The sequence below is a fragment of the Phoenix dactylifera genome, chromosome 6, assembly GCF_051530095.1.
Source record: "Phoenix dactylifera cultivar Ajwa chromosome 6, Ajwa_hap1_PhDact_Kaust_v1.1, whole genome shotgun sequence".
Taxonomy (NCBI): Eukaryota; Viridiplantae; Streptophyta; class Magnoliopsida; order Arecales; family Arecaceae; genus Phoenix; species Phoenix dactylifera.
The window spans coordinates 1,141,917-1,156,818 of NC_143195.1; the positions used below are offsets into that span (position 1 = coordinate 1,141,917).

At 37.5% G+C, this 14,902-nt stretch overlaps 1 protein-coding gene across 1 annotated transcript; it reads right to left on the minus strand.

Moving 5' to 3' along the window:
• Positions 1-2,508: 2,508 nt before the first annotated feature.
• ASHH3 (histone-lysine N-methyltransferase ASHH3) lies at positions 2,509-12,083 on the minus strand. Its single transcript, XM_008799721.5, has 12 exons — positions 11,800-12,083; positions 11,427-11,556; positions 10,834-10,945; positions 10,438-10,537; positions 8,865-8,943; positions 8,579-8,750; positions 8,425-8,505; positions 8,139-8,316; positions 6,845-6,872; positions 6,590-6,683; positions 3,135-3,186; positions 2,509-3,023 (listed from the first exon to the last, which is right to left on the minus strand). The coding sequence occupies exons 1-12, from the start codon at positions 11,809-11,811 to the stop codon at positions 2,958-2,960; spliced, it is 1,104 nt and encodes a 367-aa protein (XP_008797943.1). The 5' UTR covers positions 11,812-12,083; the 3' UTR covers positions 2,509-2,957.
• Positions 12,084-14,902: the final 2,819 nt, after the last annotated feature.

A 14,902-nucleotide genomic window follows, 5' to 3' on the forward strand; every position in this document is an offset into this window, starting at 1 on the left:
ATTTAGAGTAGTCCTCATGTCAACATTTCTTTTTTATTTTTTTGGATAGGAGTCAACATTTTCAATTGAGCAGGTGTATTAGCTTCGATGCTAGAGTTTGCAGAACTTTAAGCTGTTGATGATTTCAATCAGGATCTTGGAGCTTTTCCAGCTTTCCACAAATGTTACATGCTCTTTTGGTCTTGCCTTTGAAACTTCTAAATGTACAGCTGCACTAGCCAAAGTGCTGCTTAAATGTCTCTCAGGCCTACTTCATTGCAGTATAATCTAATTCTTGCAGCATAACGGCATGCATATGCTGTGCATAAACTAACAAAATTCAGTGAAATAGTTTCTTCTGAACCGTTGATATGCATTGCACCTAGAAAGTAACATTTTAGTGGTTTATGAGATGAAACGATTGATCCAATAGTTATCTCCTTAATGCTAATGTCTGCATTACACCTGTCACGTAACACTCCATGTGGATGATGAGATTAAAATGTTCATTTATTTCTTCCTTCTAAGTCTTGTTTTGGCAGTGCACAGACAAATTAACATTTCATTGGTCAAGGAAGTTATTGCCATATTGTACCAAAAATTTATCAAAGATGGGAATTATTGTCATCTACAGTCCAACCCTTTCTTGGAACAAAAAGAACAAAAAAGAAATTGGAAAATTTTACGTTAACCCTCTGATGCATTCATCCATCTCTTATCATTTTTCTTGTTGATTTTTTTTTTTTTTAAGTCAGTCATTTTTTTTGGCAATCAGCATCTAATCCATTCATGTCAATGGGAGGGTTAAGAGTGCAACTCATCATCATTGTCATCAATGAAGGGGGTTTAAGGTTATGAATTCGACTCAAATCAAAATAGACAAAGATAAACCTTTTGATTCAAGAATGATTTCCTAATCTCTTGCGTATTTACGCCCCTATCGAAAAATCATGCATGATCGGCTGGCAATTCGGATAGGACTTGTTCTCGCTTGTCAGGAGAAGTCATTATGCTGTGTGTGAGCGGCTTTAGCTGAGCCTGGCATGCTACCACCTAACATTAGGGAAGTCGGACTAGAAGGAGGCCTAGGACAGAGTTGGAGACCATTAGCTTTGGGGGCTTGCTTGGTGTATCCAACTATTAGGGACAGAGTTGGACAACATATGCATGCTTTTGTAGGGTTAAGCAGAACCGTTGTTGCTTGATGGAAACTTTCCCCATATTGCTATCAATGTCTTCATGTCGCACCTTTAAGTTAGCCCAGGTTTAAATCGAGTTACGGAAAGATCTCGTTTCAGTCCATTCTGAATCTCTAGCTTTTGAGATAGTTCTAAAATCGGAGTTAAGTGTGTTCATCATCATCATCATCAAAAGAAGCCAATCACCCAATGTGCATCTTGGCTGCCAGCTGAGGCCGAGGCCACAGTCTTCGGGTTGACCGATATCTTCTCCCCATACTTGCCGGCCATCATCTGTTTCTGATCCCTTTGCTAAGAAAAAATCGCAGTCCCTGGAGACTGCTTTGAGAGTTAAGGAGCTAGCCTGCTTTACGAACACTGGAGATGGAAGAGTTGGATCTTGATTAAGTGCACAACAGGACAAACTGGTAAGTATAACACTTTGGAATATCTTAGGGCTCATTTGGTTTGCGGAAAGCATTTTTCCTCCTAAGAATATAATTTTTGAGAAATAGATTTCTAGGAAGAAGATGCCTAGGAAATTACTTTTGGCATGTTTGGTTGACAATGGAAAAGTGACAAATTTCCAAAGTGCTTATGTTTGGTTGACCATCCACTTTCTTGAGAAAGTTATGTATAATTCCTATTATGTCCTTAATAAAAATTAGATCTTAATACCTCTTTAATGCTTTTTAATGCTGAAGGACCTTTTTGAAAAAAAAATAAAAATAGAGTGATTTCCGTCTCATAGAAAAGTAACTTTTTCATGTTTCTCATGTGAAAAACTTTCTCATGAAATGTAAAAATCATATTTCCATGAAAATATCACTTTTCCGTCTCTCTCCTTTGAAAACTCCAACTAAATAAAAGACATCTCATTACTTTTCTGTTGATCGCACTTTCTCTTTTTTTTTTTTTCTCGCGAACCAAACGAGCCCTTAAAGAAATTAGAGTGACCAAATTTTCCTCAACAAAGGCTGGTAGGGGAAGTAGCGCTGGGCTCCATCTACTCCCACTTCATGGAGCGGCCGATTCTCTGCATCACCAAAGCCCTGTGGAGTTCCACTCTTGTGGAATATATGCTGTCCCGCCCGTCAGCTAAATCTGCAGTCTGCTTCCCCGGTCTCTTCCTGCTTTTCTGTATACCCTTTTTTTCTACCATACAAACTCTATTTTAATGAATGGGTGGCAACCCTCTCGCCGTTCATGAAAACAAATATATTATAGCTGTAATATAAATATTGTAATTATACTTATTTAAAGCCATAGTGTAGCAATAGAATAACCAAAACCATATTACATCTACAGCACATCTATAACACAACAACCTGTTATGGGGGTGCAGCACTGCTTTCAGATGAATGTCATTTTGACTGTTTCAATTCAAATCTAAAGCTCTGACATTTTGACTGCTGTACAAAATGCTTAGGGATAATTTTTCAAATTGTTCAGCTTTACAAATGAAGCTGTATTGCTGAATTAAAAACTGCATTACCAGAGAACACAGAAACTTCAAAGAGTTTGGCATCGGGGTAATTGCTGTCTCATGCTAAAATGCACAGGACTGTTATGCTTACAACAACACTGATCGTGATCCAAACACTTCCTAAAAGCTGCTCTTTTGACAGGGTATTCCGAGGATTTCTGAAGATCCAGGTATCACAGCTAATGATGTGAAAAGGACTTCTACATCATTCATACATAGCATATTAAGGCCAAATTGATGACTTCTGTTTTGCACTTGACAAGGTTCCCATATAAACCACTTCGACAAAATACTATCAAGATAACGTTGAAAGATCATAAAAGATCCCAATCCTCCTTTGACATGTCAAGAACTTCAATCTGCTCATCCTCTGTAATGATCTGCCGAAGAGAAAAAGATAAGTCAGTTTATCCTAGTACTTCAAAATATTTCAGATATGTCTTGATAGTTATATATGAATTTATGTTCCAATACAGAAAAGTGACTTTTACCGTGTGTTTTTTGGAGCAACAGTTGAATTCAAGTATAACTCCCCCATAGTACCTGCAACATTTGATGCTTGAGCTTCATATATTGAGCAAAGATGATAACATCTTTAGCAGCGAGCAAGCATAAGCACATTAACGTACTGCTCAATAAGCGATAGAACATAACCATGTATAGATACTGAACAATGAGTACAAGATTTGTTAAAGCTCTATTGATACCATGACCAATACCATAGATGTATAATGTTTAGGTGATATCCATGAAGGCCTGGTGTCGGAGGTATACCAACTATCAAATGATCATCACCCAGACTAAGTCTCTGTCAAAAGGGATCATTGGGCAAGCCTTTGACATTACTCATCAATTTTGACCACACCCACACAATGCTGTGGCTCAAGCAAAAGCCATATACTCGACACTGATGCATTTGATACCTCCTTGATGAATCAGTCTAACAGTAGAAGCAATCCAAAGGGATGGCGATTGAAAATACCATAAATATTTGGGTGACAACAGAAGCAAGGCAACGGCCTTAGATGTGCAAGTGGTGCTCACCATGATTCTGGATGACAAACATATATCCCACCACACCTGTCAGAAAAGGTGGATATTTGTAGCTAACTATCCCAATGTTTGGCAACGAACAGGAAATCCGAAAAGAAAATTTTTAATAGAAAATTTTTGTGAAATTAGGTTGCTTTCTGGACTGACTGTCATTTTACATTTAGTCCTTGTTAACCAAAAACTTTATGGTCAGTCCTTGATGTCAACAGCTATTTAATGTTTGACCTCTGGTTCGTGTGCAAGTGTGTAAAAGCAGGCCTAAGTGGGAACAGGACTAAAAGTAGAATGCTAACTGTGTAAAGGACTAAACATAAAGTTGCAGTCAAACAAAGTTAAATTTCCTAGTGTTCTCTACCTGCTGCAAAATTTTCCCTGACCAAAAGGAAGAGACTTCGGGAAAGAAAACCGAAAGCTTGTTTCTTTTGGATAAGATACCAAATAAACTAGCCCAAGCAAAACCACCCCCTGCCCAACCAAACAATAAAATTATCTCTACAACATTTTCCTTAAAATCAAATAAAATCCACATGGGTCTTTCTTCTTTTTTTTTTCTCCCAGTGATTATTTGCCCCCTTCACTTCCTCTGCAAGCAAACAAAGCCTTCAAAATAGTGCCAAAATTCACACGAAGTTTCTTTATGTGACTAGGATAAATGACAAAAGAAAGCATACGTAAAAGGATGAAAATTTAAGAAGGAATAAATACTAAAGGGAAACAAGAGAAAATGAAGGAAAAGAGTGAGGGAGAAATAATGAGTTTGAGAAGCAATTCTAGCAATACCAATGCAAAGGTGGACCTTCAGCTAGTCCCTTATTTCTTTAACTTTTTACGACCCCCTCCCCCCCCCCCCCCCCCCCCCCCCCAAAAAAAAAAAAACCAAAAAAAAAAAAGAAAAAAAAGAAGAAGAAGAAATTCCTGGATCTACCACTGCTTATTGCTATGGTCTTTTTTGGTAGTTGAAAAGAGTTAGAGAAAAAGAAAGAAACTTGTACATGATATTTATCAGCATGCAAAGTGCATGACAAAACAAATCATATTAAAAATGGTGGCCATAATGAACAGGTGCATTGTACGGCACAATTAGAATATCAAAGAAAGGTATAAGGAAGCAATATCAAGTCCGAGAGGCAATTGCAGAAAGGTTGCTGACAGTGGGTGGACACCAAATTTTGAAACCTAAGCTCATGTCTCTTTAAATTTGTCATAATGAACTGGCTGTCAATCATATAGCAATATAATGCTGCATTTTTTTGTCAATAATATAATCTGGATTGACAAAACAAGATCAAATGCTACATTGGGATTAAAGAGGACAGATATTGTTGACATATCCAGAACTTTGTAGAACTGAATAGAGTACATAGACCAGCATTTTATTACCAAAAAATGAAAATAAAGAAAAAATGAACAATAATGGAAAAGAGGACCAAGAATTAGTATGCATCCGACCTATTACATCATAATGGAGAAATAAATGAAGACATCAAGGTTGGAAAAATGAGGATGAGAGTGAGTACTCATGACACGTTGGCCATTCTTGAAGAGATAATAGTTAGGCTAATAAATCTAATGGGTACAGTCCTGTATAAATTAAATCAATGTTTCAAAGATGATAGAACAATGGAGGATAGACTTAAGAATGGCACATAATCGGAAGCATTAGGCGTAGCATCAATAAAAGAAAAAAAAGTAATGCAAAACCACATTAAATGGCATGTTTAACACTGTAGAAGAGGACTTGGCAAAAAAGGCCTTAGATTTCTGCTGAAAGTTCGAAAAAAAGGGGTGAAAGATCTAAAAAACACTAGATGAAAAGGAGGGGAACAACTACAAAACTGGATTGTCATAGGGTAAGATGCAGGAATAGTTCCATTGACAAAGTATGTAGGCCTCGATGCAAACAAACAGTAAGAGACTCAAAAGTTAACCCAAGATTGTTAGAGAGGATGAAATGGAAAGCCACATTGTTAAAGAGGGAAGAAATGCAAAGCACTTCATTACTGAATAATATTGTCATTTTTAAAAAAATAAAATGTAAGCATGTAAGCGTGATTTTCCTTTGTTTAGAAAAAAAAACAGCATGCTTGAACTTATGGCATGGGTGCAACTCAAGTAGATACTATACAATAACTGTAATAGTCAAGGCGTTAGAAAGTGCCCTAAGTTCATGTGTGAAATGTCAACCCACTAATTGACAACTTGACATGATCGTGAACCAACTTATTCGAGTTACTTCAGCATGGCGAAAAATGTCAATGTCATGGCATGTTATACACATAGTTGAACATTAGAGTATTAATTGTCAATTTTATGAAGGTGCTCAACATCCATTAGCTGGGAAAAGAGTTGATATCTAATGATAATTCCTGCGCAGACACCTGCATGCTCATGCGTACAAGTACCATTCATGCAGAAAAGGCATGTAGCTCCAATTCAGCTATGCATTGAAAACACAAGTAAACTAATTAATGACTCTTTTTTACCTACTAAGCATATAGCAAACAAGTTCCAGGAAGTGACCTTCAGCACTTAACATCCATAGATTGATTTTCATGTTTGCAACAAGAAAGAATATATAATACTTTGCTGAAAAATTTTGATGTCACGCTTCAAGTGAAAGGCAGTATCAATCAAAGTGTGTTAACTATCATCTGTGCACTTGATGCAATTTGAAGTTGCTTAAACAAACAAACGCTAAACACAGACTTGTTCTATAATTTAAGTAAATTCATCCATAAATGATGCTCAGAATTATTTATGATGATATTTCTCTGAACAATAATATGTAATGAATATGACTAGGTAAAATGTAGCTAAAATTTCCACCTTCTAAAACAGCAAGTAGTAATGTCTGAAATATATGAAGAGAGTAAAGAAAGAGATTCTCCACTACCTTTTATACAGAGGGGACCATATTCGCACAAGTTCCCCGATACAATTTTGGAAGCTGCTCTTTTTTTTGTAAGGAACAGAAAGATATGAACTTCCTGCTTGACAAAAACAGTGATTTTCTATAAATAATAAATCATGGGAAAATCAACAATCATTGACACAACCTTTTCAATCTCAAAACCATGAGCCTTTAGATAAGAAACCACATTCATCTAAATAGCATGGTGGTTATAATCTTGAATGGTGCGTATCTTACCTATATCAGATCTTCCATTTGGTAAACCCTACCAAAAGAACAGTTCAAAAATTAGTAAAGTTTTTCATCAGATTTAAGAGGACACTACTAAAGTCAAATTATCTTCAAGACTGAAAGTACACTTCGGGCGACAAACTACAGGACAGGAGTATGCATACTCATATCATTGCATAGCCCCATAGCAGTCCATATTGGCCAGTGCTGGGGCATGCCAACCCAGATTGATACACTAGCATGAACCCATTTTAATTTTCACAAGCCCTTGCATGTGGTTGGACATATGACTGACATAGCTTCGCAAGTGCTAAACAGCAACCAGCATGAGCATTGTATGCATGCTTTTGTTCATTGGTTAGAACGGAGATTTGCCCGGGGATAGAGAGAGGTTTGTTGTTTCCTAAGCTACAAAATTTCTACTATGCATTGATGGCTTGATGCCCTGCTGCAAAAGCTTGGATGCACAAGCAATAATATAGTAATCTTCCTAGCTTCTCTCTTGAGTACACACTGCATTGCAGATCAACCTTAGGTTTAAGGCAATTTGTCGATTTTTAAGCTTTGATGACTTCTATGTTGGATCCTCAATCCAACCAACATAGATCAGATAAGAGAGTACGGCCTAGACATTGTGATGGTCGACGATAGCCTAAACTCTGGTAATTATGTGATTCAATTTTCAATTATTTACAGAAGGCATACTTAATTGTGTAATATCACATTAAAGGGTCTCATCCGAGTTCGTACAAAATTCACTTTAGTTAAGGCTAAAGGCAACCTAAAAGCAACGAAAACTGATACAATGATCCTCATGCATCTCTTAGTATGAGGAACATTATAGCAACATTTCTACCATGCTCCAACTTCAAGTGATGTCCTGTTGCAAAAGCTTCAATTGCACAAGCAATAATATAGCCATCATTCCAGGTGATTGGCATTCCAGGTTTCATGGGTGGCTTCTCGCTTGAGTATACAGCATTAGGTTGAGAGCAAGTTGCCCATTCTTGAGCTTTGATGACCCATATGTTGACCCATCCAACCAATATAAATCAGGTAAGGCAATAAGGTCTAGTCATTGTGGTGGTCAAGGTTATGGTCTATGTTTTGATAATTATTTTAATTTGAGTTTAAATCATTCTCAGAAACCGTCCTTAGTTATGTAATATCATATCAAAGGGTCTCAAGTCAACTAAGTTCACACAAAATTCACTATTAGATAAGGCCAAATGCAACAAGCAAGGAAAAAGTGATACACTGATCCTCATGCATCTCTTAGAATGAACACATTATAACTTACATCTTTTCCATAAAGAAGAGCCTTCACAGTGGGAGATGAGGCTGCCATCTCACAAAGAACTAATTGTAAAGCAGTATCTGAAGAAGATAACTTAAGCTTGCTAGGCTTGCTGCCCAGTTTCTGCCTACAACCTATAGCACCACAATAGCAATCTTGATCTGCTCCAAATTGCACAAATCTGCAGATCATGTTGGACAAATTAGATTATTGGGAAACATGAGAGGGATGAACAAGCATGTAGTAAACAAAAAAAATTCTTCAAGAAACCCTGGCAAGGTGCACATACTGATAATCATAAGTCAGTTCCTCTCCCTTACTTATGTCACGCGTGGCAAATATACCAATTCGAGTTTCACCGTCAATTGTCCTGTAAAATAGATCATATAAGACATAATTATCACTAAGAATGAGTACATGTGCTAAAGAGGATAGGGGATAACCATTTCTGCATCTCGGTATTGGGCTGACAGCTATGATTTATAAATCTAGACTTGTTTCCTTTGTATGTGGCATCAATAACCATGTCTCGATTAATCTCGCATAGATAAAAATTGGTCTCGCCACAGTGTTTCATTTTCCACAGCCGTTCCTCACAGGTTTTGTCATCAATAACTGATTTTTTTAAGAAAAAAGAGAGTACAATATATAATTTAAAATCATATGTAAGGTATTACATGATTTGCATGCTAAACAATTTCAGGAAAAATACTGGTTTAAAATAGTCACCTTCACCCACGTATTCAATCACAAAATCTCCTTGTCTTATATCTTCATCTGTAACTAGCCCCGCTCCACATTTCTCTGTCTATAAAAAATGGATTGTATTAACATAAACAAAAAGTACGCTTGCAATCTGTTAATGCTATACTAAGATTAAGAAAATGATTGCAAGCCATTTTTTATATCTTCCTATCAAACGATAAAAATATTATTTTCTCATATTAAGAAAGAGGAGATTTCTTTCAGTTGGGTATTCTGTCAAAAACAAGCAACCAAGAAAGCGCATAGCAGCATTTACGACTGCAACAACAAGCATGTGGCCTTACAATAGGAATAAGAGTTTATCACTGGCACTAAATTCTCAAAAAAATTAAATTATATGAACTGCTTACCATCCAGCTTGCCATCAAGAATAATTTTCCAAACATACTACATTTCTTCTACTACCACATGCTTTCCATTGCAGAAGACTTGGCATAGAGAGTGAAACTTGAGAAGCATGTGGAATTCATGCAATACTTGTAAGAGAACTAACCAAAACATTTACAGTTTTATAGGACTCACGCTCTCACGCCCTCTAAGTAGAGCTTTCCAAACTATGTGGAGCATATACAGAAACAGTGCACCAGTTCAATAATACCAAAATTACGTACAGGCTAAAATAAAATGAAAATTAAAACAAAAAATAGGGCAGCACATTGGACATTCGTGTAACCTACTTCACGTTCTTACACTCTCTAACCAGTAACCACCATCATTCTTTTTTAAAACAAGTTTGATCATATCAAGGTTCAAAAGTATCATGTACTAATGCTGAAAAATAATCACCTTCACCTACTGATTCAATCACAAAACTTCTCCTCTTATATGTCCATCTGCTACTATGCTTCATCCACATTCCTATCTACAAGATATAGCTTGCATTGAGAGAAAAATAACGGGTACAGATATAAAACTTGGCCTTAGAAGGAAGAAAAGAAATATACATATCAATATGGGAATAGAACAGGCAAGCTTTTTTGAGATAGATGGGAAATCCCATCCGGTTCTTCTCAGAAAAGTCATTTTTTGAGATAGATGGGAAACCCCATCTGATTCTTCTTCAAAGACAACTGAACAGGCAAGTCGCATGCACCGGAACTCAACAAAGAAAAGCCAGTTTTTGCACAAATCTATCAAAAAATAAAGGCCAAATTATCATTAGGTTTACCTAACAAGGTCTGGTACAACAACTAAAAATAAAAATAAGATTCATATTTTTTAACTACATGCTTGTTATATATCACCATGTGATTTATTGCAACATTCTGATAATGTGCTGACAGTACTCATGCTAGCAATGATTTATTAAGTCATGATAACAACAATAACAATCATGAAGTTTTATATATCAGGAAAAAGGATGATTACTCGTTTGAGTAACAAGACGACACTTTTAAGAGCAAATTTTCACTGATAATAAACGAGGAAAGGATACAAAAAAGTTCACCCGGCTTCCACCACGAGCATAGCAGGATTTGAAAAGGAAAAAAAATGAAGATAAAAGGTTGAGAGGAATGTTATTTGCTCAAGTTCATACCTTAATTAATTTCATTTTCTTTACAGGTCGATATTGAAATGGTTTGTTAACACACAAGTCTCCACAGTTACAGCTTTGGGAGCAGCAAGACAAAAGCATTCTGCAAAAAGAAAGCCTCAATTTCAAAAAGTCAAGAAAAAGCAATGAATGTAGGTTGGATATTGAGGCTCCAAGACATAGACACAGTCCCTTGAGCACCCAAAAATACAAGATTCTTCATCATATGATGCTCCAGAAATACCAATAATCACCAATCCTTAAAAGAAATCTCGGCATGACCAAGAAAGGCAGCACCCATGATCAAGCAATGGAAAACAAGCGTTCAACCATGCAACTTCAAATAAGGCACTTGCATTGCATCTATGTTAATTTACGATCTACCAAGAAGCCACGTACCCACATAGGCAATCTTTGTCGCAGACAGCCGATGCTCCGGAAGAAGGACTGCAGGAGCAGAAGATGCCATCATCCTCAGCCCTCCTTTTTATCTTTTTGGTGAGATACACATCTTTGCAGAGTCAAGAGAAGCAACAAATACATATTCCAGTTCACCAAGAAATAATGACTACTGTAAGTGTGCAACACCACAAAGGCGCCCACATCAAGAAAGTAGATAATTGATGCTAGGCTGACAAACAAGTCGTAAAAGTACTTTTCAAACTACAAAATGGGTCAAAATTCAAGTTTGGCGAACTGGAACCATGAAGCCAGCCCCAAATAGCTGGGGCAATGCTCGATTGTTATTGTCATGGTTTTGCAGATGCAAGTTTGTGCGTGTGGTGCATGTCAGTGTGTGGCGCAGAAGCTGGATGAATCAGCTAAGCACACATGCCCTGCAGGCACATGGAAGTACAGAAAATAATGGGATTCGGAATCTGAAACCAACAAAACGAACAACAGCAGTTTTTTTTAGGGTAAGAAGGAACAAAGAACCAGGGCAAGGCAAAAAAAAAAAAAAAAAGCAAATATTTATATGTAGGGAAGGATGCTGCGCCTTATGAAGGTGTAGGGCATGGATTTCTGCTTCTTTAACCAGTTCGGGAGCTGGAATTCGAGAGGGTTGGGGTCATCGCCCAGCTGCTGCAGAAGCTCATGGAATGCGTGTCCGGCGATGCCGCTCTGCGCCGCCCGAAAAAAACAAAGTGGAGATTCAGTGAGAGAGAGAGAGAGGGAGATTCGTATGAGGGGAGATCACCAATTGATCGGAGCCCCCAAATCTTTGTTTGAAAGTACTACAGCCAAATTAACAGGAAACTAGTTTCACGGCGGTTAAGATTATTTATAGAGGTAGTACTTCTAGAACAAGAGAAGATCTTGAAATTAAAAAAATAAAAACTGAAAAAGAACAAGCAACAATCTTACTCTCTTTTTCATGGCTGGGATGAAGAAAGGCCCGAATTGGAGACCAAGAATAGTGCGGTCGCTGAGCAAGAAATGGATTTGAAGCGGATGGGATAAGCAGGGAGGGAGGGAGAGAGGGGGAGGCCCTCCGCTTCCTCCTCGTCAACAAGATGACCGCAACCTGGTTCTTTACCTTAAAAAAAAGGGCGTCTCGGGTCCGGTCCTTGGAAGTCCCCAGATGCAAGCTTTCGCTTGTACGAGAACGCATTTGCTTGCGTTCGGGGGTTTATAATTTCAATTATCGTAATTGGATTTACAAGCTGCTAAAATAGTTAAACAGTTATTTGGTTGCCCACGACTCAATTACAATTTGTAATTTTAATTACAAAAATAAATGAAAAAAATGGGTATTGCAGAAGAAAAAAAAATTGATACGGTACCAATTGCAGCTCAAGTTACAAATCAAACGTCCAAATTGAGTTGGGCTCGATGTTTTATAACTTTGGATTAGCTTTAGACTCAGAAAGCTTGACCATGCCTTTAGTTGGGTTGGGTCGAGGTAACCTTTAACCTAAACTAAATTGACCTAGCCACCAACAAACCTAACCCGGCTCAACCTAATTTGATCCTAAAATAAATTATTTTAGTTTATGTTTCTAAATTCATATTCACACTTTATATAAATTATTTGTAAATTATATGAAGGGCTACAAATGAGTCGAGTCCACCAGTGACCCAATCTAATTAGTCCTCCAAGACACGTGGATTTGTCGGGTTAAAGCTTGGGACCTAAATCTAAATTCCGAGTTAAGTTTGGTTTTTGCTTTTTTTTGTCAATCAACCTAGGCAAAATCCTGACCGCATATTATCTGGGATAAATTTGGTCAACAAAAAAAGGGCTTCACCCAGCCCAAACCCGATTCGGCTCAACCCAAAATTCTGAATCATTCAAACCTCCTTTCTCTTTCACTCAAAATATTTTTTCCAACGCATTGAATAATCTCTCAATTAAACTAAACTCCCTTTTTATCTCAACAACTACATTTCTTCTTATCTATTTTCATTTACATTATGTTTAAACATTCATTTTTTTGGTACATCAACGACTCACGCACAACGGGTGTGGGTGTAGCCCATAAAGTTAGAAGGAAGAAAAAAATACATAGGAGACAGGACCGAGATGTGATTATCTCAAACAAAATAGTGATGAGCCGCAAAGGATGTCACCCAGTCCGTCGCACTGTTTGCCTTTCGGAAAATATAGATAGCACGATTGGAGGCGCACTCCTCCAAAAGACTGCGAATGTCGTGTATCAACCGCATCCCGCCAGCCGCATGACTTGAATCTTGGATCCACTCGATCATCGTAGCTGAGTTCTTCTCTAGGACAATACGATCTGCACCCAGCACTTGCCTCACATATAAGATGCCCTCCTATAGAGCTCTGACCTTGGCACCGACCATAGTCTGATCGAAGATCCGTCGGTCCCCAGCCACCATAAATTTGGCCTCATGATCTCTGGTAGCAAATCCGACACCACTCCATTCTTCCTCACTGAAGCTGTCATCGAAGTTCACCTTGAAAAAATTAGAAGGTGGAGGCTCCCAGAAGATGAGCATAGTTCTGGACGCTACAAGAGCGGAATGAGAGCCCTAGTCTTAGCTAACCCAAGGGACTACGGGTCTTATTAGAAAAAAGTAAGAGAGAAAAAAAGAGGAGGGGGGGGGGGGGATTGATTTTATATGGGCTAAATTGATTTATTAAAAATATAATTTTAATGGCTACGAGTCTTATTAGATACAAAGGGGCACGTCGATATTGTAGAGATCAATTTATGCCATAGAAAAATGGATGACCCCTGGATTTTGTTGATAGCTGGGTAACAAATGCAGCATTAGTTTTTTAAATGATCTATGGCCAAGCAATAAAAAAATAAAGAAAAAGATAAGATATGCTGAGAAAAAAATACGAATCTACGAATATTAAGTTTCTACAATGATGACCAAATAATTTCTAATTTGATTACTTTTTATGGTAATTGGAATACAAATTTAGTGGGTTTTTGATCAACCTTTACCTACACATTAATGTCCGAATCGGCTTGTTTGGCACAAGGCTAGGGATATTGAGTTGAGAACTAAAGATATATACTAAAATATATTCAGCCGCATTGGGTTGTGGAGGAGCGAATTGATCTCAGTAGGGTGTGGAAGTTAATAGTAGCCCCTAGAGTAAAATAATTTTGGTGGAAAGAAGGGTGGGTCGCTTGCCTTCTTCACTCAAGTTGATTGCTAGAGAATCAGGATGTTCTTGCCAAACTACTCCGGAAGATATCAACCAAACTACCAAAATTTACTTCGATACAATCAATCATGAATCTTTGTTGAGATCAGTTGGTCAGTGCCTTTGCCAAGTCTCTTCTCTGTTACACAGCTTGGGCAATTTGGAATGCATGGAATGAGTATGTGTTTTTGAGTAAACAAGTCATATCTATCAGGACATATCACCTCATCGAATTCAATGGAAACAACCATCAACCCGCAGTCTTGGTTTCTTAGGTATCCCCTCCTCTAAATGGATTGGTGAAAATGAATTTCGACGCCTCTTGGAATGATGATTCTGCTAGTTTGGGCTTTGTAATTTGGGATCATGAAGGTAATGTTATACATGCTGATGGATTCAGATTAGTTTGGTTAGAGGTGACTCAGCGGTTGTCATCAAGTGGATTTTGGTACTTCATATAAACACATCAGTGCACTCCAACTCTACGCATTTTCATCCTTCGCTTGCTGATATTAAGCAATCTTTGTCATTACTAAATTTCTTCATGGCTACTCATGCTTTCAGACAGGCAAATCAGCCCGCCGATGGGTTAGCATGTCTTGGTATTCCTTTTGAATTCACCTCGGTTGCTGCATTGCCTCAAAGAATAAGAGCTATGTTTTGGGCTGTAAGGCTGGAGTTCAATATTTTCTTCACTAATTTTTATGTTGTTATTTGCATTACCTCGGTTGCATCATTTTTTCCATATATATATATATTTTATCAAAAGCCATTTTGCTTTTTCTTTTTTTACTTTTTTTTTCTTCTCCATCTTTTTCATTAAAACTCTGCTCTATTTTT